A 25,990-nucleotide genomic window follows, 5' to 3' on the forward strand; every position below is an offset into this window, starting at 1 on the left:
ACTTTTAATTTCTTATTTATGGTATTGAAGATATTATGCTCTTTGGAAAATTAGCCCTCAGTAATTTTACTAACTAATGAAATAAGCAATTCAGAAATTATACGTAATTTTACTAACAGATGGACTGAAATTGAAACTGACACCACCAAATTAGTCACATTCAGTCACAAGTGGACAACCAATTAATTACAATGAACAATTTCTGTATGAATAATCAATCAGTTCATACTAACTATGTCTTAGAGCCTATGGAACTTCTATCGGGAACTAAATTCAAAGAAGACCTTACCAACTATGGGTTGCTATGTAGAAATCATACCCCAAGCTCAACTTTGTAAATTTACTGTCCTCATTGTTGTTTCAATTTCTTTCTGTCATAAAAGTACTGAATGGGATATACTGGAAATTACTTCCAGTGTTTTGTGTCCTTTTTTAAATGTTTTGATAAGTCCTGTTTCTCCTTCTATTGTCTCAATGAACATAACAGGACATGCATTGCCTTTTACAATAATCAGTGTGATCCACATTTAGTTGGCATATTCAATGTGAAAGGGGTGCTCAAATGGATCTGAATACATCATATGAATATAATACCTAAAGCATTAAAATAATGTCAACTGCTTAAGTCCTTATCTGTCACTGTAACATGCATTTAGTACACTATACTTGTGCAGTGAGGTACTCTCTAGTAACTAGATTAGATTTATTATGGATGGGCAGTACATGCCACTCACTCATAATATGAAACACGAACCAGGTCTACAAACACTGAAGAAAGAAAATATATGGTACAGGGTAAATGCTACTCACTTCAGAGCCACTTCCTTCTGCGACACTATTTTCAAGTGGGCTGTGGTTCATGGAAGTGTAACTGGAATCACCCAAGATCTAATTATATTTTCCATATTACTAAAATTAAGCTCACTTTTTCAGGCTTCCCTAACAACGGTTTTTGTGAGGCATACAACATTACTCCACTCTTCTGGCATTATTTGTGCCACTGCTCTTCCTAACAATTTCTAAATTTCTACCACTGTGAAGCTTTTATTATTAGCTACCATGTAATGTTTGATCTATACTCAAACTATTTTGATAGTGCTAAACTGGCAGTGGTATAGTGGAAGCTTGAGAACATCTCATCAACAACTTACAATTAAAACTGTGATTTACATTGTTTCATAAATTCCATGAGTTCACTGCCATCACTGGAGCTTTACCTTAAATAAATGAACAGTGTGAGATATTATCCATTACAAAGAAAGATGGCTGATTTAAATTTTTCAATAGTTGCCCCTTGAACCACTTCAGAAAACTATCATGGTTCATCTCCTCATGGTAGTTACTTGTTTTCCTCAATTTGTAACCTAGAGACAGTTCAGTACAAAACCAGAGAAAGTTCCAGCATGTAGGACAATAAATCTTCTGTCCTATCCCACAGGAACAGGAAGTTTCACATGCCACATATACTGTCATCTGTCCAGTCTTTTCTGATGGACATGTTCATTGAGCCACACAATGTCTTCAAACATCACCTCAACAATCTCTCTAAACAACTGACAATGCTATGCAATGATATCACTTCTCTCCACTGTAATTACACATCAATTAATTTTTTTGTACCTGAAACCAAGAGCTCTGAAACTGTTAAAAAAGAAGTCCTACTGACATTGAATAATTCTGTCTCATGAAGAAGCTTTTTTATGACTGGTTGTTTTTTTTCTCTTGTAATATCCATGTACATGGTGGCACACGATAAGTCACCTGATTTGTTTCATGAATAATACATCTGTTGTTGATAAGCTTTGTAATTTATTGATGTAGAAGTAAATAATACAGCTTGAAAATACAACCTAATGTATCACATGTTCAACATGACTGCAATTTTGGTCTACAACTTCTTCAAGTTGCACACATGCATTTGTGACGACTCTCAGACATGAATCTTCTGGAATGGTGCAGCATAACTCCACAATGATGGCTCTAAGTTGAACTGCATTTTCGCGTTTTCTGTGGTACACCTTCTCTTTAAGGAACCCCCAAAGGAAGAAGTCACATGGGTTAATGTCCGGGCTATGGGGTGGCAACATTACTCCTCCTGTATAACATTCTGGAAATCTGTTTGACAATACCCTAAGGCCAAGTCTTTCATGTAGGATATCAAGCACAACACTGGCAGTATGGGGATGTGCTCCATCCTGCATGAACCATTGTGTCTGCAACGGAAGACATGAGGCCATGAGTTGAGGAAAGAACTGGTTTTGCAGCATGTGTAAATAGCATTCACTGGTTACTTTAGCATTGAAGAAGAACAGACCGATGATTCTATGGCTTGACATCACTACCAACATGCACACTTTCTTCCCTGTAGGTGTCTATCATGTGGATTATTCAAGAAGGTTCACATACCCAGAATCGAACATTCTGTTTGTTCACAACATCGATCACATAAAAATAAGCTTCGTCAGAAAACCAAGTGTTGTGTAGCACTGCCTCTTGGTCTTGCTCGATCGCTCACCTTGCTAACTGCAGTCTCCGCTCCTTATCTCCCGCAGTAAGCTTATGCGTCAGTCATCTTGTATGGATACAAGTGAAGGTCGGATTCAATAATTCTTTGTGTAGTACAACGTGTAATTCCCATCTCGACACTGGCTCTTCTTGTTGATTTACTTGGACTACAAGTCAAAGCCACTCAAAGTGCTACAATGTTTTGCAGCGAATGTATTGGTACGTGCATGTGGTCGCTGACACTCCAAAACAGATCCAGTACCTTTTGATGTAATCTGTGTATTGTCTATGGGCTGGGAGCTCACTGTGTGCTGAAATAAGCATGAAACCTTTTCTGTGTCAATGTAATGCCATTCGTCACTGCGAACAATAACACAATCTGCAACTCTTGTGCAACAGTCAACCGTCCTTTGTCCACCATCGGCAAACTGAAATGGCGCACTCACAATGGAAGTGATGAACTTGCAATGGTATCTGGCATAATTTCCATGAACTGCATGAAGTTGAGCGCACAATAGTATAATTGTAAGATCAAAATTCAATCAGGTGACTTATCATGAACCACCCTGTATCTGAGGATTCAGAGCATCTTTTTTGATTGAGTCCAAGTTTGTAACTCATTGGTCTGTCTTCCTCTTTTTACTGGGTGTCAGCATCTTTGACTATACAGCCCCTTCCTGGACTGCACAGTTTTGTTCCTTATAAACTCTAAGGACAGTAATTTTATGAATCTTCAAAGCATCTGCAATTCTTTCAACTACCTTGGTTGGAGGCAGTAGAGTCACATTATTGTTTCTCTCCTCCTTGAAATATTCTGGTACTAAGCATACAAACTCACATCTGTCCATGCAAAATGTGAGCACATCATTGAACTTTCCATTTAGCAACCATACTTTTCTGCAATATTCCGCTGAAAGCTTCTGGGATTTTGTAACACAAAATAAATTTTCTGCACACAGAAACAAAGCACACAATGAAAACAAATCATAACTGTTGGGTTACCAGCTACAAAGGTTGCCTGAAACTAACTGAAACTAACTATTAGCCACTGCAGCCACTACCTGCCACAGCAGAGCAATTTGTCAACAGTGAACAGAACATATCACTATCAGTTTACATACTTCAGGACTCCATTCCACTGAAGTCAGAATTAGAGAGTCTGTGTGATTTTCCATTAAACTTACCCTGTGCATGGTATTCACTCAGTTTATTGCAGAAATTTTCCATGGGCACTCACAAAACAAAAATAAATACCTTAACATTTGTCGAAATCGGAGCAGTAGCAGACATTCTATATCACAGATGCTAACTGCAGTACAAAGTGAATATCCAGACAGTAGTTAGTGGCCATAAGATGGAGTCTGGCACCCACAGCATCAAAGGTAAATTCTCATGTACAAATGATTCACAGCTGGACTATCAGCAAGGAACTATGTCACAGAAATATTTTTAAATGGTCATGTTATTACTCTCGTGTGAGAAAGAGAAATACACTGTGACTTTGCTTGCATTAGAGATGTACTTTTAATATACTGATCAAATGCGGCATAAAAAATGTATGCAAACAATTGCCTCAAGCACTGGCCTTGTGAATGCTTAAGATCACACACTGAATTTGCTGTTTACACTGTACATCATTTGCCATCAGACCACTAGGACAAACAGCACTTGACAACTGGAGAAGAAGAAAACTTTACCTAACAAATTGCTGCAGCCTAGAATGTCTCCAGCTTGTGCATACTGGTGGACTTAGTGTGTCTAAGTGTGGTCATTTTTATTGTCACATAATTAGTCAGGTAAGCCATTTTCAAGGCAGCAGCCAGTTTTTATTTTGAATAATGTACATAATGAAACATAGTTCACTTTTCAAGCACAGAACATTTTAATACTGGGTGATTACCTTTTACTGTTTCCAATGAGTAAAACGAGACAAATAATTCAATTATAGAGCTGCACATAGCACTAAATCCTGTTCCCATCCATTAACTACAAAAAGTCACTGCACTGGGATCTGCACAAATTATCCACCAATACACCAGATGTACTAGATACATAGGAAATGCCCAACTAGGCATAAAATATGAAATCCAGCATACTGAACTCACTTGCTGTGTTTACTGTTATAATAATAATAACATGATTTATTATCAGAAGATGTATCAAGAGGATTTGGTTATGTCATTTCTAGTAATTACAGACCTGTTCCAACTGTACAAAATTTTACGGTTTGCCCTGTTTCTTCATCTAAGTACAGAGAGAAAAAATTAAGTATTCTGTTTGAACCAGACATTTTTTAATTTGGAGACAGAGGCAGATAGGCTTACAAAATTGAAAAGAAAACAAAAGATAATTCATGAAACTACTTTTGGATGGAATGGCACTTGACAAAATTATAGACAAGGATGCAAAATGTACAGGTAGTATTTTCTCCAAATATATTTTCGACCTTGATTTCATTTTTACTAGTTCAGCATTTTCTTAGTAAGCACTTGCCCTCTGTCTTGCACAGTGTGCACCCAGGAGGAAACCATAGCTGGCTCTTCTCAAATTCTTAGCCTTAGCAATATGACATCAAAAGAGCACTTTTGCAAAACCTATAGCCAAAGATACCCGACTAGTTTATTTACTCTGTAGTTAAATCATGAGGCAGACGATGGGAAAGAGAACAAAAACAGTTATATTACGAAAAATTCTCACCTCCAGTAGTTCAATATCACATGAAGTATTAATTGTGTCTCTTAGTTCTGAATATTTCCACTTTGAAAGATCATATTTCTGCTTCCCTTGACTTCCTTGTATTGAACGAGCTAGCTCTGACCTGAAATTATGGAAAAAACTAAGTAATATTGTAAATAACATACATAAAACAACAACAATAGCACTCCAAACTTCAGAACAACAGGTTATTCTTCATGTAGGAAATATGCATTGATTGGCAAAGGCATGGGACAGGAGAGGGAAGGTCTACCAACAACTAGGCCATTAGAGACAATGCACAGGCTGAGATTGGGGAAAGAAGATGGGCTGCATCCTTTTCAAAGAAATGATCCCTAAATTTATATAGTCATAAGGGGACTTTAACCATCACCTTCAAAAATGCACATCCAGTATCTTACTACTGCACAAGAACATTTGGTCTTGAGCAAAATGTGTGAATCATCAGAGCAAACATACATGTAATAGTTAGTCCACATCATTTTCTGATATTCTGTACCAGCAAACAATACCCAGGTGCAGATATTGAGACAGACAGTGTAAAGCTGAACAAAAATGACAAAATTTCTGAGGTAGTTCCAGGATATCTTCTGAGTATTCTATTTTAAGTGACACGTGGTATCCACTAGCTCATTACAGAGTAATTGCATTCCATTTGATTTCCTATCATCATTTAATTTGTATCTGCATTACACAGAAAATACCTACACTGAAAATGTCAATGGTATGCACAGTGCATCTTGTTTGGATGTGAATTTGTTCCATTCACTCGTGGTACCTGCTGTTGACAACACTAATAACCACTTTACTCTTCATCCTCAAGCCTGTATTCAGTGCTGTTTTGTTATCCCTTGAGCTTGTGTCTATGGCAGTGTTAGTTATATGTTAACACTGATGTGATGCATAATAGTATGGGTAGGATTCACTCACGGTACCTGCTGTTGACAACACTAATGCCCACTTTACTCTTCCTCCTCAAGCTGTATTCAGTACTGTTTAGTTAAGCCTTGAGCTTGTTTCTATGGCAGTGTTAGTTGTATCTTAACACTGATGCATACTAGTATGGGTCGAACTACTGATGAAGATGTGGCTGTTGTGCACAGTGTGTATTGGTTCTTTGAATGCAATGGAACAGTGGCACAGTGATGTTACACAGTTTGTTTCCACACAGTGGCAGCGACTATATCACAGCAGTTTTATATTTGTACACAGGCCCCTGTGAGAAGCCAGATGGTTCCTGTGTTAAATGTGGTGATTGCAGATTAAAGTCTTTTCACTGTTGTAAAAGCATTTCCACAGAAACAAAGGTAATTAGGATAACAAACTGAATAAATCATTATACTTTATTACTCTGTAATGAGCCACCAGAGATCGTGTGTCAGTGGAGTGTGGAGTTCAGGTTCACTCCGTATTCAGAGTGAGCTGTAACAGGATCTTACTTAGATGTCCTGTTGTAATTTATTAACCATATAATTGGTTAAGTGATGGCTTGTGACTTGACAAATACAGTAAATTTGCTGCAGCCCACAATTTTTTTTTAACTGAACACTGATGCATCACTATTTGGTGTAATAGCAACCTAATTTATAAGGCATCTTTCAGATTTTTGATTATTATTTTTATTTTCCACTTCATAAACATGGGAGAAAATTTCACTGTATCTGGTAAGCCAAAGAAAATAACACAATTATAAAAAGAGAGAATAATGAAATTCAGGGAGGGTTGTAAATTTCAGGAAGTAAATTCAAGCTCAAAAGAAGAAGAAGAAGAAGAAGAAGAAGAAAATGAAAAAAATTCCTTGCATAAAATAAAGTACATACATATTGGTTGATTCCTGGATTACAAGTTGTTCTATAACTATTAAACTGAAAAATATTTTCTTGCAAAAACATAAACTGAGGATTCCAAAAGCATACGAAAATCCCCAAGGCATTTAAATGATACTTCCACTAGTGTTCACTTCATTCACAGTACCACTCACAGTTACATTCCCGAGAAAAATAATGCTTTTAAAATATAATGTACATTATACAAGATGCAGTGACAAGGTCTCCAAACACAAATATGCAAACATTTGCAAAGCATGTTTCCCAATGTAAATTTTCCAACAGGTTGAAGGATATTGTGCAGCAGCCATTGACAGTTTGTTTTCAGACTCAGTTACCTTCTAATTGGCTTATCTGATCACATACATTGAGGTGACAAAAGTCATGTGATACCTCCTAATATCGTGCTGGACTTCTTTTTGCCCAGGGTAGTGCAGCAACTCCACATGGCATGGATTCAACAAATCAATGGAAGTCCCTTGCATAAATACTTGCTGCTTCTATAACCAAACATAATTGTTAAACTGTTGTTGGTGCAGGATGTTGTGCACAAATTGACCTCTCAGTTATGTCTCATAAATGTTTGATGGGATTCATGTAGTGCAATCTGAATGGTCAAATCATTCACTCAAATTGCCCAGAACGTTCTTCAAACAAGTTGCGAACAACTATGGGCCAGTGCCATGAAATTGTTGTTTCAGAAAGTGAAGTCAATGAATGGCTGTAAATGGTCTTAAAGTAGCTGAACATATACATTTCTGCTCAATGATCAGTTCAGGTGCACCAGAGGATGCAAATCATTCCATGTAAACAAAGCTCACACCATTATGGAGCCACCACCACCTTGCACAATACCTTCTTGACAACTAGGGTCCACAGCTTCGTGGGGTCTGCACCACACTTGAACCCTACCATCAGCTCTTACCAACTGAAATCAGGACTCGTTTGACCAGGTCATGGTCACAAGCCAAGGAGAGGCACTGCAGTCTATGTCATGCTGTTAGCAAAGGCACTCTAGTCAGTCATCTGCTGCTAGAGCCCATTAACACCATTTTCTGCTGCACTGTCTTAACAGATACATTCATTGTACATCCCTCATTGATTTCTGTGGTTATTTCACACTGTGTTGCTTGTCTGTTAGCACTGACAGCTCTACGCAAATGTTGGTGCTCTTGGTCGTTATGTGAAGGCTGTTGGCCACTGCATTGTTCGTGATGAGAGATGACACCTGAAATTTGGTATTCTCAGCACACTCTTGACACAGATGATCTCTAAATATTGAATTCCATAATGATTTCTGAAATGGAATGCCCCCTGCAACTAGCTCCAACTACCATTCCACTTTCAAAGTCTGTTAACTCGCATTGTGTGGCCATAATCACATTGGAAACCATTTCACATGAATCAACTGAGTACAAATGACAGCTCCACCAATGCAGTGCCATAGGCATTATCTCACATTTATCCGCATTTAAACTACATTTATCCACGTTTAAACACAGCTGCTGTTTATTAGACAGTGGAAATCTAGTCCAATGCTTCCTGCTAATCCTTACAATTGTCTAATAATGATACTGTCCTGTACACAGCAACATCATCATTGAACAAATCTTATAGTACTGCTGATCCTGTCCAACAAATCATTTAAATATACTGATAACATTAGAGGCACTTCTTCGAGAAACACATGACGTTACTTTTCTTTCAGTGAACATACTTCATTCAGTACTGCATACTAGTTTCTGTTAGTGAAATTTCATAGAGTCACTCAAGTATTCTTCATGTTATTGTATCTTTTATAGTAGTCAATGATGTGGCACAGTGCAGAACACCTTTTGGAAATCTGTTACTTGTCCACCTGCATCTATTGTTTGTGAGATGCCATGTTTCAAATGATTGGATTTTCCTGAATCCATGCTGATTCTCTGAGAGATGTTTGTTTTCTTCTAGGAGTGTCTTAATGCTTAGAATGTGCTCTAGGATCTTGCAACAGACAGACATCACAGAAATTGCAAAGGCCACCTCTTCGAATAATGTCACTGTTAACCAAAACCTGAAACTTCCAAATCATAAAGAAGTAGAATCATCTTACAGTGAAAACGAACAGCACAATACCTGTAACCTATAAGCAATGCCATTTCAGAACAGCATGTTTTCTGAATTCATCACCAATCCACCATTATTTAGCATTCATGGAATCACTTGCACAAAGCATGTAAACTATCTAAGTGTGGTGTGGGTGTGCAATAACAATAATTACAGTCATACCATCATGAAATGGTCAAGCTTTACAATCAGTTGATTTCCAGGAAAGCTTCAACATTGTTTCTTGTTTTCTGCTTTGCAGTATATTAATATGGCTTCCCTTGCTTTATTCTGTGGTCAGATTAGGCTGTTTTCATGCGTGGTGATGCTAATGTGCAATAACAAAACTTGGAGTGGTCTACGCCCACTTGCAATGGGTGAACACTGTCATCAAGTGACCTTTAATGATAACTTACAGGCTGGCATTGTCAGCAAGAACCTCACCAGATTCTTTTTCATCCAGTTCTTTTGCCCATCTTTACTGATAATTTTTAGAGGACATACAGCCCATTCATTTGGAGGTCATGGATTTGTAACACACTAGCATCTCTGGTACCAGTACTACAAAGACTGTGCACACATCTTAATTTACTGGTCCATTCTGAGCCATTACATACTTCAGTAAAATATTGGATACATGACAAGTCAAATTTGATAAACAGAAAGTGTTGGTTAGTGCTAGATAGGCAAAGGGATACCAATGGGGTGGCCCCCACATTCCTTATACATGACACTACCTTTTTTTAAAGCCTCCTCAGTATATTTCTATATAAGACCCTGCATGACACATATGTTGAACTTCACAAATAGGCTACTGATATAGTTCCTATCATTTACAACACTCACAAATCTGTCATGGCATATTATATATACAGCTCACCATAATTTCTGCACCGAATCTGGTGTTGACTACTTTCAACAGTTAATGTACATCACACCTACTGATTCGAACATGGCTGGCAGAAGTGGCCACATTACTAAACTTCACTCTCTCAAAAACTGTTAGTCTCAAATTATTAAGTATTAGATCACATTTACAGCATATACACATTAACCTGTATGAAATTTTGTAAGAAAATAAAATGTCCAAGAAACATTATTCATAGAATTGGCCTATAACTGCATACAGGTTTCAGCTAAATACATTTGCAGTGTGGCTGCTACCCTTGTGAATTGCTATACCGTGTTTCACCTCCAAGCATTTGTACCTATGAGTCACAAGCACCCTGATTTGCAAGTAATTATATGAACATATAAATAAATTCCAGTATCTTTTCACTTCGTGGTAATCTAATACAACTAATATCAGTGTAAAATGATCAGTTTATAAACATCTACTACCTCAATTACTGTTGCCTAAATGACATGTTTTCTGATAAATAATTTCATATCCTGAAATCAACACTACACTACCCTGAACTATGCTAAGTGGTGAAATATAAGTAATTACAGAGGGAGCATGCACTCAGATTGGGCAAGAGCAAAGCAACTATCCCATCATTTGCTTTAGTGAGAGTGCAAGTTTTGCAAATGAACACATACTAAAAACATGAGCCAGACTGTTGTTTCCTCTGTTTATGTGTCTATGTATTGCTCAATATCTCACCTATGTTTTACTCATATCACAATTAAATATTTACACAGTCATGAATCAATTAGATACTGAAGTTATCACGAGTTGCCTATCTAAAACCAAATGTACAAAAGCATTTGAAATGTATGACAGAAATTCACTACAGCTTTGAAGCCCAAATACATCCATACAAAAATAGTTTACTCAGTATTATCTACTTAGAGTATAAATTCCATCTCTGTGACTAAATGAAAGGCAGTTTGTTTAGCTGACAGATGTGTTTCGCTTTCCAGTCTGTGATATACAGATTACACATTCTAGCTCTAAATCAAATGAGTACTATCACAAACTTGCTATATTAAAACAAGTAGCTGTGACTAAAGATTAAAAACCAAAAGACGTCAAAAACTTGCATAAGAAGTTAATTAAGAAGGTAGATGGGCAGTGTAGATGGAAAAAAAGAGTAGTTCTCCACACTGACAGCCAACATAAAATTTGGCATAAAGAGTTGTTCATAATAAATACTCAAAGTCAGACATATACAAGATAAAATCTGGTGCCTGTCTGAAAGTTTATGCAGGCTTAATGAGCAGATTTTGTAAGTCAGCTTTAGAGAACATTATAAAGTAGGTAATAATAAAACAGCAGACATAAAAGAGGATGCATGGATCAACATCTTGATATTTATCACTATGTTCCTTAAGGATGCTATTTGAATGTACTTTAAAAGCTTGAACTTTTCACTAATTTAAAAATTGCCCACAACAGTTGTTAAATTAATAAAGAGGTTTTTTAAGTATTTTTTGATCTTTCATGATGTTCCTTCTCCAAGTTTTTTGTCTTTTTCCTAAGTTGGGGTTCCTTTTTCTCACAGCTTGCATTGGGCTAACAGTAGCTTGATTCACCAGTTCTTTCTTACTGGATGTTCAGTGTAAACTTGTGATTGCCAGATACTAATTTATTACTCACAGATTGTGCCTGCAGATGGGTGTCATCTATCTTCTAGTGCATGTCTAGATAATCTACACCAGTAGTCAAGTAATTTTTTATTATTTCTCAGTTTGAGAAGACTTTTTCTTGAAAATCAATTTTACATTTACAATTGAAGAGTTACCAACCTCATATTATTACACAGTCAACTATAGGTTTCTGTTTCAATAATAAGATCACCAACATATTTGCACTGTGAGCATCTCTCTTGTCCTCCTCAGTTTTTTAGTATTTTACTACTCTTTTTTTCTTTCACTTTAATCAGAAAATCTAATGATATTTTGGTAATAAGTTGAAATTGGGAATGATACCACTATTGTGACCTGAGGCTGAAATATAAGATCTCCCCCTTCGCCAATATGGTCACCAAGTTTCCCCTAAGAAAGCATTCCTACTCTGTGACACCAAAATGTGACTGGAAACCAAACAACCTGCCTTCCATTCAGTCAAAAAGAAGGAATTTATATTCAAAGGAGGTGCAAATATTCTACTTCATCACTGTGCAATGACAAAAGCTACATAATGACAAGTTTATTCATGCTGGAATGTGCAGCATATGAACTGTGAAAATGTTAACACAATAACCCCACCACAGTTGCACTGTATTTTATTTATTTCGCTACGGCTAGTTCTGGGAATTGCTATTATCAAGCAGTGTATGCACCGACCATGTGTAAGACTTTAGAATGTAGATGGTACAGTCACCATGTCACGTAAATGCTTCACTAAGAATGGGTTTCTGTACTTAAACCTTGATTACAAAGCCACTGAGTGCCAAACCTGCTTGCAAGCCATAAAATTGCTCTTATGTTCAGGGACTTCTACACTCATGGATAGTTTGTGCATATTTCACTTCAGAACGAGCAGTAAACATGAAATAAATAAAGAAGTAGTGCAGCTTGGGTACGGGTATGGTGTATCTTTCTCACAAATACTTAAGTACAAGGAACACCCATTCAATAATCCTGGCAATCAATTAGGGCTGTTACAAGACCATGACAGGAAAAAAGAGAGAGTTAATGGCAACAGTACAACAACATTTTACAAGTGTGCGGTAAAATTAGCAACAAATGTTACAGCTTTTGCAGCAAGTGAAAAGAGAGCTAATCATTAGTGCAAGGCAATAGTGAAATGATATTTTTTACAAATGTACAAAAAGTAGTGACAAAAAGAGTTAAAAGAATCACCAGAGACAGTAGTAGGACATGCAGAGTGCAAGAAGCTGTGTCACTATACATATAGCACAGTGCAATGTGATGGTATCTACCTGTTGAGTTTACTTGGCGTTGGACTTCTGACTTCATTGTAGACAGGCCTACTGTTGGAGAAACAACCATACATGGAACTGTACACAGAATATTTTTACATTTCAGTGTTTACAGAACATCACAGAATAATTCATTGTCACACTGCCCACATGGAAACACAAATATTGCAAGCAGGAAAACTGCAATGAACAAGCTATAGTCACTTATATACTATAAATATTGAAGGCATCACATAACAGTTGTAGAAGTAATAGACAGACAAATTAGATATTTTTCAGGGGGATAAATTTCATAACTTATTACCAAGATTCATTACATATTACCAAGAATTTCTGATAAAGACTGCAGAATTTCTTGACTCAAATTGATTATGTGTATTTGTATCTATTTTATCTAATACTGCATTATTCTCCCAGACTGTTATATTCACTGTTTACAGAAAAAGTGAACTGCAAACAATGAAGAGTTAAAAATATTTTTAAAATGTAATAAAAATATTTCTTATAGTTGAAAATTCTTGATTTATTTAGTCATCCCTGTGTTAAGAAACATAAAAATATTAAAATGTCAAAAACATAACTTCACAGGCTCAACACTTTTACAACATGTATGCAGAAGCAGTAAGGACATACACAATGATCACAGCCACCTCTGTTGTGTTCACAACCACTGCCACATCAAGAAGTAGCACCTCTTGCAAGCTAGATAATTGTTAAGGGTTATCTGAAAAATAATGCCTAGTTCTGTCCCTTTAAACTTTCTGCGACAGTCCTTATCTAAATCCCAAATGTAAAAGTAAAGCAGTCTGTGATTCAAGACATTGTGATCAACCTGTAGAAACACTTTAAACAGTTTCTACTAATATAACCTACTAACTCAAGTATGGGATATGACTTTTGAATGGAAAAAAATTCTATTCTTTGAAACCAAGGTTTGTGCTGATTTGAGGCTTACAAGCTGAGAAGAGAGACTCATTATTCATTAGCACTGATGCATCAACACGCATGTACACAAGACTAACAAGAAATCTGGTGCACCCTACTGTATGTTACATTGATGAGTCAATCCTTTTTTCAAACTGTTCATATTTGAGTTCCCCTAATTCATAAAAATACTCTAAGCTAGGACTGGAAACTTCAGAGAACAGGAACTGTTGAACCACAATTAGCAAAAATATGGATCATCCTCAACACCATTTACCATGTATAGGAATCAGACAAAGAAATCTAAGGAAATCTATTTTGATACCAAATGAATGTTGAAATCCATGTGGTTTATCATACCAGACACAATTCCTTACATATAATGTCCTATAAACTGCCTTTTCCTTCATTATATTTTGGCTAAATTTTGTAATTCTTGAGGGCGTCTTGCAACATGTTTGTTGAGTCTGCTTTGGTGATCTGTCACAAAAGATTAGATGTAAATCATAGCACATCATAACTGCTGTGGAACAGGTCACTTTCTCATATTGCACTGCTTACATCATATCCATTGCTTACATAAGTCTGCTCCAACATTTTGGGTTACTTTTTACCATATCAGTGGATATGTTGCTTTTCTATGTGATTCTTCTTTTAGTTTGTAACTAACATGACAGTCGCTTATTGCTTTCATGTGGGACTTTATGAATTTAATAGGATGCTTAGTAGCTAAACCCAAATCATAGCTGGAGTTATCATAGTGTGCTGGGTACTAAAACAGTTAATGGTTTAGCACATGTCACTTGAACATTTAAGAAAAATCTGTGCAATAATATGAAGTTATGACATTTATTATATCCTGACAACAGGCAATATCTTAGGACAAATATTGTTAAGCTGTAGCGATTATTGAATTAATCAAACCATATATCAAAAATCATTTACTCCAACTATTTTCCCACTTTTGATGGACACAAGAACTTACAGATCTGAAACTAGCACTTTTTATGACTGCAAGTCTGTCTGGCACCACTACATCTTAAGAAGTTTTCAGTCTATATTCTCTTGATGTTCCACATTAGAAATAAGTCTCTTGTGGATAGTTACATTGGTTAAACTATCTAGTAAAACTAGATCATAGTGTTGAAAAGATTGACAGGAATCCTGGTCACAGACAATAGTCACACTTGTTTTCTGATTATTGTTAGTTAGTTCAAGTAGCACATAATGCTGAAAAGACAGACAAGAATCTTGCTCGTACACAATGATCACATTTGTTTCATGACTATTGTGAATTTGTTTATACACTTTTAAAACACTACAATGAAGGGACATGATCTTATTAATACTTCACTATATCAACTAATCAGCTAGAACACACACACACACACACACACACACACACACACACAGAGAGAGAGAGAGAGAGAGAGAGAGAGAGAGAGAGAGAGAGAGAGAGAGAGAGAGAGAGAGCAGTTCAGTAGGTTTAGAAAGAAACAGGAAGAGCTAGCAGCTTGGAGGAAGACAGCAGAGCAGGTGGGCAGGCTAAGAATGTGGGAGGAAGTGGTGTCAGGTACACAGGCTAATGACGCAACACCTGGGTACCAGAGTTAGTGAGGTGGGGCATGCAATGGTGATGTGGAGGCATGGGCTTGGAGGGTGACAGAACAGAGACAGGAGAAACTGTTGGGTAGAGGGTGTGAAGTCAGTGGGTTAGTGGAGATTGAGACCAGGAAGATTATGGGGGTGAAGGATGTCTTGCAAGGAGAGCTCCTGTTGATACAGTTCAGAAACACTTGTTTGAGGGAAGGATCCAGATGGCATGAGTTGCGAAGCACCCATGTTGTGCTCAACAGTGTCACATACCTATTCCTCAAACCATGCCCAACACTCAGCTGTAAAGGAGCACAACACTCAGCTGTAAAGGAGCACTCCCCCCCCCCCCCCCCCCCCCTGTTGCCCAATATTGTTCCGATCAGGAGCAAATGAATAATATCCCTTGCCAGAGCTTTGATTACCTATCATCACGTCCAAAAATGTGGTACATGCTATCCAAGCTCCTTCCCATCCCTCCTAAAGTAAAACTCTGTTGCCCAGTTCCCCACTCAACCTACACAACATCCCAGTCCATTCCTACACCACTTCCATTCCAATCCCTTGCCGAATGGGTGCTACACCTGTGGAAGACACAGGTGCAAGACCTGCCACATCCTACATCTTTTCAGTCATCAGTCTTCTGACAAGTTTGATGCAGCTCACCATGAATTCCTCAACTGTTCCAATCTCTTCATCCCAGAGTAGCACTTGCAACCTACGTCCTCAATTATTTGCTGGATTTATTCAAATCTCTATCTTCCTCTACAGTTTTTGCCCTCTACAGTTCCCTCTAGTACCATGCAAGTCATTCCCTGATGTCTTAACAGATGTGTCCATCATCCAATCCCTTCTCATTGTCAGTGTTTTCCACATATTCGTTCTTGGCCATCCGCCCTTATTATTCCCTCTTGGCTCTTGTACATATTGTACATTACCCATCTCACCCTATAGCTTACCCCTATTTTTCTCAGAATTTTGAACATCTTGCACCATTTTACAGTGTTGAACACTTTTTCCAGGTCAACAAATCATATGAATGTGTCTTTATTTTTCTTTAGTCTTGCTTCCATTATAAACTGCAATGTCAGAATTGTCTCTCTGGTGGCTTTACCTTTCCTAAACTCAAACAGATCATCAACTAACACTTTCTTAGTTTTCTTTTCCATTCTTCTATACATTATTCTTGTAAGCAACAGCTGTTAAGCTGATTGTGAAATAATTCTTGCACTTGTCAGCTCTTGCACTTCTCCCAATGATTTTAGAAATTCTGATGGAATGTTATTTATTCCTTATGCTTTATTCAATCTTAAGTTCTCTGAAGCTCTCTTAAATTCTGACTCTAATACTTGATCCCCTGTCTCTTCTAAATCGACTCCTGTTCCTTCTTCTATCACATCAGGCAACTCTTCCCCCTTATAGAGGCCTTCAGTGTACTCTTTCCACCTATCTGCTCTCTCCTCTGCATTTAACAGTGCAATTCCTATTGCACTCTTACTGTTACCACCCTTGTATTTAATTTCACCAAAGGTTGTTTTCACTTTCTTGTATGCTGAGCCAATACTTCCGACAATCATTTCTTTTTTAATTTCTTCTCATTTTTCATGCAGCCATTTCATCTTAGCCTCCCTGCATTTCATATTTATTTCATTCCTCAGCAACTTGTATTTCTTTATTCCTGAATTTTGCTGAACATTTTTGTACCTTCTTCTTTCATCAATCAACTGAAGTATTTCTTCTGTTACCCACAGTTTCTTTGAGGTTACCTTCTTTGTACCTTGTTTTTCTTTCCACCTTCCATGATTGCCCTGGTTAGAGATGTCCATTCCTCTTCAGCTGTACTGCATACCGAGCAGTTCTTTATTCTGTATCTGTAGCCTTAGAGAACTTCAAGCATAAATCGTCATTCTTTAGCACTTCTGCATCCCACTTCTTTATGTATTGATTCTTCTTGACTAATCTTCTAAACTTCAGCCTACTCTTCATCACTACTACATTGTGATCTGAGTCTATATCTGCTCCTGGGCATGTATTACACTCCAGTATCTGATTTTGGAATCTCTGTCTGACCATGATGTGATCTAACTGAAATCTTCCCATATCATCCGGCCTTTTCCAAGTATACCTTCTCCTCTTGAAATTCTTGAACAGAATATTTGCTGTTACTAGCTGAAATTTATTACAGAACACCATCAGTCTTTCTTCTCTCTCATTCCTTGCTCCAAGTCCATATTCTCCTGTAACCTTTTCTTCTATTCCTTTCCCTACAACAGCATTCGAGTCCCACAAGAATATTATATTTTCGTCTCCATTTACATACTGTATTACCCATTCAATATCCTCATATACTTTCTCTATCTCTTCTTCTTCAGCTTATGATGCTGGCACGTATACCTGAACTATCATTGTCGGTGTTGGTTTGTTGTCAATTCTGATAAGCACAATGCTGTCACTGACCTGTTCACAGTAACACATTCTCTGCCCTACCTTCCTATTTGTAACAAATCCTACTCCCATTATACCATTTTCTGCTGCTGTTGTTATTACCCCAGTTGACCAGACATGCGTGTCTCTCTTTCCAATTCACTTCACTGACCCCTATTATATTTAGATTGACCCTTCGCATTTCCCTTTTCAGATTTTCTAGCTTCCCTACCATGTTCAAGCTTCTGAAGTTCCATGCCCCAACTCATAGAATTTTATCCTTTCGTTGGTTATTCAACATTTTTTCTCATTGTCACCTCCCAAAGATCTAGTGGGAGACTATTCTGGAATCTTTTGCCAATGGAGAGATCATCATGACACTTTTTCAGTTACAGACCACATGTTCTTCGGATACACATTATGCATCTTTAATGCAGTGGTTTCCATTATCTTGTGCATCCTCATGCTTTTGATCAGATATCAGATGACAGCACCACATCAGGACCTGCGTGCACCGCTAATGGTCAGCATCACCTCAACTCACCAATCAAGAAACTAACTTCATATAACCTTGGAGCAGAGAGCATGCTATCTCATTGCATTATTTTATTTTGTTGCAGTAACTTGGACTCCACTCTTGTGGTGAACTGTGATTTGTATCATGTACTCGACTTAGCTTGTATCCTGACTTGTATGAAATACTGTAACTGCGTTCACATTAAAATGTTTAGAACTTTGTGTACATTCTTATTTCTGTCTGGAATTACTACACAAGTGGCAACAATAGTAGTTGAGCTTTCATGTTTGTTTCTGGCCAATTTGACAATGACAACTGGTGCACACGTGGAGGTGGTGCTTCAACGTTTACTCCAGCAGAAGCTGGAATTCCACTGGCATTTGGAATTGCAACTGCAGGGACACATGGCCATGTTGGACAGGCTGCTGACCAGACTGCTGGCAAAGCCACAGCAGCTGCCAGCCCATCTGCCTCCCTTCCCCACCTTATGACGAGTCTGTCGAGGACAGGGAGGTGTACAAGTAGCATTTATAGCATCACTTTGCCATCTGCTTCAGGAACCCGTTTTTCTCTCATTTCAAGAAATGTGTCCCTTACTGACAGCTTATTACCACCAATCTGCTCATGTTATTTCCTCAAGGGCTGAGTTTAACAGTGAAGGCAGCACCCCATGAATTGTATCATGCTTGGGTTGCCGAGTTGCAGGGTCTCAGTCAAAAGTGCCGCTTTGTTACCTCTCACAAGGAATCCCATGACTGTGAGGTCACAAGTTCAGCCTTTAGTAAGGCTCATTTGAAAGTGTTGTGCTAATGATTAGGACAGGAAAAATATTAGCTGCTAACGACTCACCATGTGCATCAGGAAGGCGACAGAAAATGAGTGTCTGCGAGGTGGAGAGATCAACCTTCTATGGAATGTATGTATTACACTTCACAAAATGGACATTGTCTACATTCAAGAAATGCTCAAAACAAACCATTAACTTACACCATGAACACTGAATGAAAAATAGAATGCCACAGTGATCCAAAGGTTCACATTATCAAGACTGAAGACAAACTCCTTGGGAGTTACAAACCATGCAGGGTGTTCAGCTATGTATCCACTCTTAGTAAATGCATATAGAATCATACTCATGTAAGGGGCTGATGAGAACTGATGGCCTGTGATGGCTTGTAACTAAATGAGAAATAGTCTGTCATGGACACAAACTTGGTATCCTTTTAGGTGTACCTGTAACAGTATGATAGTATATGTCTTATAGGCACAGAGAAAACAAACATCCAGGGCCTGAATTTGTCCAGTGATTATAGGTGGTATAAATTGTAATCTCACATTTCAGGAGGGACAGTTTGCTCTAAAGGAGTACGAATTTTATACACATTCCAGGAAACATGCAAAGGCAAGTTATTTTGATGAGCTATTGGCCAAAAGCAGTTGTAGATCTCTTATGCTCACTTTTCCACTCTCACTAGCTGTGACAAAATCTTCCCTACTGCTCTTGCAAGGTCATGCACACAAGAGACAATCATAGGGGCAGAGCAATTCCACCTACCAAAACTTTGCTTACTACATCCAAAAACAAATTTCTATCTTAAGAATCAAATCACTCTGCAAACAGACTAACAATAATTACAAATTTTGAAGGAATGTTGTATGTGGTTCAAGGGCAGTTCAGAATGGAAGAAAATAAGAAGTACCTGTTAAATTTATTTACACCATATTCATTAACAGAATTTTCCATCAGTACTCAGCAGAACACGGTAACTAAATTAAACAGGAATTTGGATAAAAAGAAATTTCGTTTCAGAAGACAGTGATTGACTTTTTATAAGGTTGTGTTTATTTCTTGACACAATCACTTCATTATGGCACAATCATAGGCAGTGTCTGCCACAATAGCCACCTACAGATGTCAAAAGTGCCGCTATCATACACAAAGTATTTCCCTTTAAAAGACTCATCAGCTTTAAAAAAGCAAGATTGTAGAGTTTTAAAGAAGAACTAGACCAAGAAATTGTGCTGTTGGAACATTGTATCAATTTGTCTGTTAACTTCGTTCTTCCAGTAAAAAAAAAATACAGGAAATACAGGCTGAGGGCCAGCAGGACTGAATATATTGTGGACCTTGAAGGAGGATCTAAAGAACTTCTAGAGCAGTATCAATCAATGTTCAATGATGATCCTTTCTCAGAAAACACTAATCAAACAGGCAAAGAGTTTCTACAAGCAGTATCAACAGTGTGAATGGAAAGATGGTCTAAACTGAGATGAAGCAAAATAACTGGTGAGCTTGGAAGTTAGTAAAAAGTATCTGCAACAAACCTATAACTCCAGAACCTAATCTCATTGGGGTACCTACTGACAGAAGAGGAAATACTATCTAAAGTGAAAATTCAACATGATATGAGTAATGAAGTGGACATCTTTGCCAGACCATTCAGTATTGGAAAGTTAAGATGATTGACTCACCAAGTGCAAAGCTGGCTTGCATGATATCCACACTGAACAAATAAAGCATTTTGGGCTTGCTGCCCTAAAATTGAGTGTATAGTTAATTGGCAGTGGTATCACTATCATGCACATTCTCTGGAGAAAACCCAAGGTGATAGCCCCTCTAAAACCAGGGAAAGAACCTAAGGATTCACAAAACTTCAGGCCTGTGTCTCATCTTCATCATGTCTACCATGCATTTGAAAGTATGGTCCATGAGAGAATTTTTGGCTCAACAGAGATGAAAGTCATAACAGAACTAACAGAATCTATGCCTCATGTGTCATGTAGTGGCCAAATACTCCATCTAACCCAACACAAAAAGATGGCTTGAAATGGAAGCCGATAACTGGAGTCACTTTTATAGACCTCTCAGCTGTCTATGAGATTGTCAGGCAGCAACAGCTGCTCATTAAATTTTATAACATGACTGAGGACTTCCAGATGACAAAATTTGTGGAATGTCTCCCGCAAAACAGATGTTTTTATGTGGCACTACATGAGAGGAATAGCTGCCAGAGAAAGCAAAAGAATGGCCTACTTCCAGGCCGTGTTCTGTCACTAATTTTATATAACAACCATACAAATGACCAGCCTATAAACACTGATACGAGACAGTTTATATACGCCAATGATACTGCCATGACTGCACAAAGAAAATCATTTGAGGAAGTGGAATGGAAACTTATGTAGACTCCTGAAGACTTAGTTACCTACTACAGAGAACAATTCCCCAAGCCAAATCACTGTAAAACTCTGGTGTGTGCCTTCAACCTCAGAAATAAAGACACACATAGGCAACTGAAAGTAATGTGGCAGGATCAGGAGTTGAACCATGATGACTTATCAATATGTTTGGGTATCCAACTTCACAGGACTCTCGAAATTTCAGATGCATGGTCAAAACGCTAAGGGAAAAGTACGTGTGAGGAATAATACCATCCAAAAACCAACCAGCATCAAATGAGGAGTTCAGTTTCAGAATAATGGCACTTGCGCTATGTTTCTCTGCACCACAGCATGCAGAAGCTGTGTGGTACAACTCTGCACACACCAAATACATCATATACATCTATGTGCCAATAATGAGACTGTGTGCATAGTTATCTGGCTGTCTAAAACCAACGCCAGTTCAACAATTTCACCCCACTGTCAGCATAGCTCCAGCCACAATCAGAAGGAAAGTTGCAGCTGAGTTCAAAAGGAGAAAACAGTCTGATGATCACAGACACCCGCTATACAGCAACCAAATACAGCACAGGTGATTAAAGTCCCAGTGATGTTTTATGTGAATAACCAATTCTTTAGATGAATCAAATGAAATATAGTGAGTATATTTATGGCAAACCAGTATTAATCAGACACTAATAAATCCCAAGGAACATCTGGCTGCTGGGAATCATCCACCATTTTCAGCATGGATGGCACTTAACTACTTAGAAACTGGTATCACATGGTACAGAACCAACCTGAGGAAATGGGGCTACGAAGAGAGTGACTCTTGTGAGTCTGGTGTAACACAGGATCATCAACATCCATCAATATACCCAAAAATAGGTAAAACTTGCACAGTGACAGACTTTATCATAGCAAATGAGAAAGCCATCCATGTGGCTGATTACTGCAAATATGCAGTGTAGCTGGTGACCCAGATATGTAAAGTAAGTAAGTAAAAGTGGCATTTTGTGAACATGTTCATGTGTTATCAAACTGACAAACGGTCAGTTTGACTATCTATGAACATGTGTTCACCAAATACTGCTTTTAGCATCTGAAGATCACCACTGTGATCAAAATTGGTTATGATTGTGTCATAAAATGGTTTCTTATTTAATATTATTATATCATATTCCTTTATCTCAATGGCCATGGAAACAAATTCTTGAAAACTGCCACTAGTATGGTCAGTACAAAAAATTTTATATAGAAGACCCTATTTTCTCATATATTTTCTCTTGAACTCTCACGCTGTTGAACAGACATAGATGTACTTTGTCATTATGGTGTATGTGTATCAAAACAGTGTTACTGCAAGTCCACCAAGGTGCTCCTAGTCTACATCTGGACACAAGTGTCAATGGGTAAAATATGACCAGTATAGAGAACTACTTTAAACATTGCTGAGATCTGAAGACTGTAATATCACACAGCTGTAGAAGTCTATAAGGCAATAACAACAATAGTTAGAAATAAAAGTTTGAGTTGATTTAAAAATAGATGATATACATGCATCAATGAAACATAGTAAAATGTCCAAGACAGTTATATGAAATAGCTTAAGGTTAAAACACTCTTATGCCACATAATCATTACGTTTTATAATCTTATGTCATTTTCCTTTCCCCATTCATCTTACCAGATTTCATAAAAGCTATTTCAGGCATGAAATTCTGTTAATTTGCAAACCTCTTTACATACCCTGGTGTCCAAAATTGAAGCATAACCAGGAAAATTAAAAAAGAAAGGTACAGTAAGTGACCACTGGATAGCAGTCAATATTTACCCTTATCTGGAACTGTGCTTTGGGTATAGAAAAGGAGAAGATTCTGCTTTGAATAAACATTTGATCCAAGGACAATAAAAATCAGTTCATAAGGACCAATGGGTGTCAGGTATGGTTGCACTTCTTCTGAGAGCAGCACAATGCTGTAGAGATTCCATATGGATTTTGCTTTGTGAAATAGAATCATTGCACACCCTGAAGCTGTCAGACGCACATTTAAGTCTCAGTAGTAGTAGTAGTAGATGAAGGAAAAGAAGAAGAAGAAGAAGAAGAAGAAGAAGAAGAGAAGAGAGTGAGCACAAAGTGTTATTTCAAGATTTTGATGATAGTTTTGAGATACAGGAAATGTTCCCCAGAGGCAAGGTTGACCAAGGAGGGATTAGGCTACAACACAGCCAATATCTAATGTTTTGAATACAATTTTCAGCAGAGTTTACAGCCGAGATAGCAGTGAAGTGCAGTTTTTCCAAAAAAGTGTGTACTGGTCCATGTGCCTGATGTCCAGCAGCAGGTGTCCCCTCCACAGGAGTGCAGAGACAAAATCGTTCAATTTAAAAGTAGTACATTCAGAAATGTTCATGAATTAATAGAGTAACAAGCTCTTTAAGATGAATTCTGTTCTGGTTTTGCAGAATGATCCTTGTGGTACATCTTGAGGGATAGTGGTAGCCAATAAAATCACATTAACAATGTGGAAAGTTACCATTTTGGTAATGTTGGGGCCCTAGCATGGGGAAGCATCATGCTGGATGTCTGTTTGAAGTTTGACATCTTGAGGAATACCTTTAATGCTCAGAGGAGTAGGTATGAGGTACTGCAACCAAATGTATGACTTATCAGCGGTGCAAGTAGTCCATACTTCCTTCTCATGATCAGTCAGGACTCTCCAGCTTGAGCTGCAGTGGAGGATCAGTTCCTTGCAGAGAAATGTATTTTTAACATATATATGATGACCAAGGTTGTGAGGGGTTCAAAAGGTCTGCTGTGGTTCTATAGCTACACTATGTGATCAAAAGAATCCGGACACCTGACTGAAAATGACTTACAAGTTTGTGGCATTCTCCACCAGTAACGCTGGAATTCAATATGGTGTTGGTCCACCCTTAGTCTTGATGACAGCTTCCACTCTCGCAGGTGTATGTTCAATCAGATGCCGGAAGGTTTCTTGGGGAACGGCAGCCCATTCTTCATGGAGTGCTAAACTGAGGAGGGGTATCAATATTGGTTGGTGAGGCCTGGCATGAAGTCAGCGTTCCAAAACAGCCCAAAGGTCTTCTATAAGATTCAGGTCAGGACTGTGTGCAGGCCAGTCCATTACAGGGATGTTATTGTCATATAACCACTCTGCTGCAGGTTGTGCATTATGAACAGCTGCTCAATCATGTTGAAAGATGCAATTGCCACCCCAGAATAGCTCTTCAACAGTGGGAAGCAAGAAAGTGCTTAAACATCAATGAAGGCCTGTACTGTGATAGTTCCAAGCAAAACAACAAGGGGTGCAAGTCCCTTCCATGAAAAATGTGACCACACCATAACACCATTGCCTCTGAATTATACTGTTGGCACTACGCACACTGGCGGATGATGTTCACCGGGCATTCGCAATACCCACACCCTGCCATCAGATCACTACATTGTGTACCAAGATTCATCACCCCACACAACATTTTTCTACTGTTCAATCGTCCAATATTTATGCCCCTTACACCAAGCAAGACATCGTTTGGCATGTACTGGTGCGATGTGTGGCTTATCAGCAGCTGCTCAACCATGAAATCCAAGTTTTCTCACCTCCCACCCAACTGTCATAGTACTTGCAGTGGATCCTGATGCAGTTTGGAATTCCTCTTCCACTGTTGGCAGTCTCTGTCAGCCAATAGACGAGATCGGCCTGTACGTTTTTGTGCTGTATGTGTCCCTTCAAGTTTCCACTTCACTATCACATTGTAAACAGTGGACCTAGGGATGTTTAGGAGTGTGGAAATCTCATGTACAGATGTACGATACAAGTGACACCCAATCACCTGACCACGTTCGAAGTCTGTGAGTTCCGCGGAGCACCCCATTCTCCTCTCTCACAATGTCTAAAGACCACTGAGGTCACTGATATGGAGTACCTGGGAGTAGGTGGCAGCACAATGCACCTAATACACAAAACATATGTCTTTGAGGGTGTCTGGATACTTTTGATCACATAGTGTATGTCGGTAAGTTGCTACAAAGGCAAAGAGTGCTTCATTACTAGTTTAAATGAAACAAAAGTCTTGTTGACATCAGAAGTTGAACGAAGCCCAGATGAATAAAAAGGAACTAATGCAAGAAGCATTCAGTTAATTGAATTTAAAAAAGAAAAGAAAAGAAAGAAGCTGAAAGATCTATCAGTTTACCAAAAATTTGAGAAGATGTGCATCTAACTCCAAAGGCACACTCTACAATAGATGTGCAGAACAGAGGTTTGTTGGGAAAGACATTATTTGGTTTAGTGATTTTTTAAAAATTTATGCTTTGTTTTCACAGCTCTTTTAATTACTTTAATTGGACACTGTTGTATGCTGTAGTCTTTTGATTAAGACTT

At 38.0% G+C, this 25,990-nt stretch overlaps 1 protein-coding gene across 4 annotated transcripts in view; it reads right to left on the reverse strand.

Annotated features, from left to right (window-relative positions):
- The window catches only part of LOC126189000 (myosin heavy chain 95F), a 432,971-nt gene that overhangs the window by 13,684 nt on the left and 393,297 nt on the right, over positions 1-25,990 (reverse strand). For 2 of the 4 annotated variants that reach the window (XM_049930803.1, XM_049930804.1), the window contains 2 exons: positions 12,962-13,012; positions 5,203-5,323 (listed from right to left, as the gene is read on the reverse strand). In XM_049930803.1, coding sequence (XP_049786760.1) covers positions 5,203-5,323; positions 12,962-13,012 — 172 coding nt within the window. The remainder of the gene's footprint in view (positions 1-5,202; positions 5,324-12,961; positions 13,013-25,990) is intronic. The other 2 variants (XM_049930805.1, XM_049930806.1) reach the window with 2 other exon arrangements.

The sequence above is a fragment of the Schistocerca cancellata genome, chromosome 5 (assembly GCF_023864275.1).
Source record: "Schistocerca cancellata isolate TAMUIC-IGC-003103 chromosome 5, iqSchCanc2.1, whole genome shotgun sequence".
Taxonomy (NCBI): Eukaryota; Metazoa; Arthropoda; class Insecta; order Orthoptera; family Acrididae; genus Schistocerca; species Schistocerca cancellata.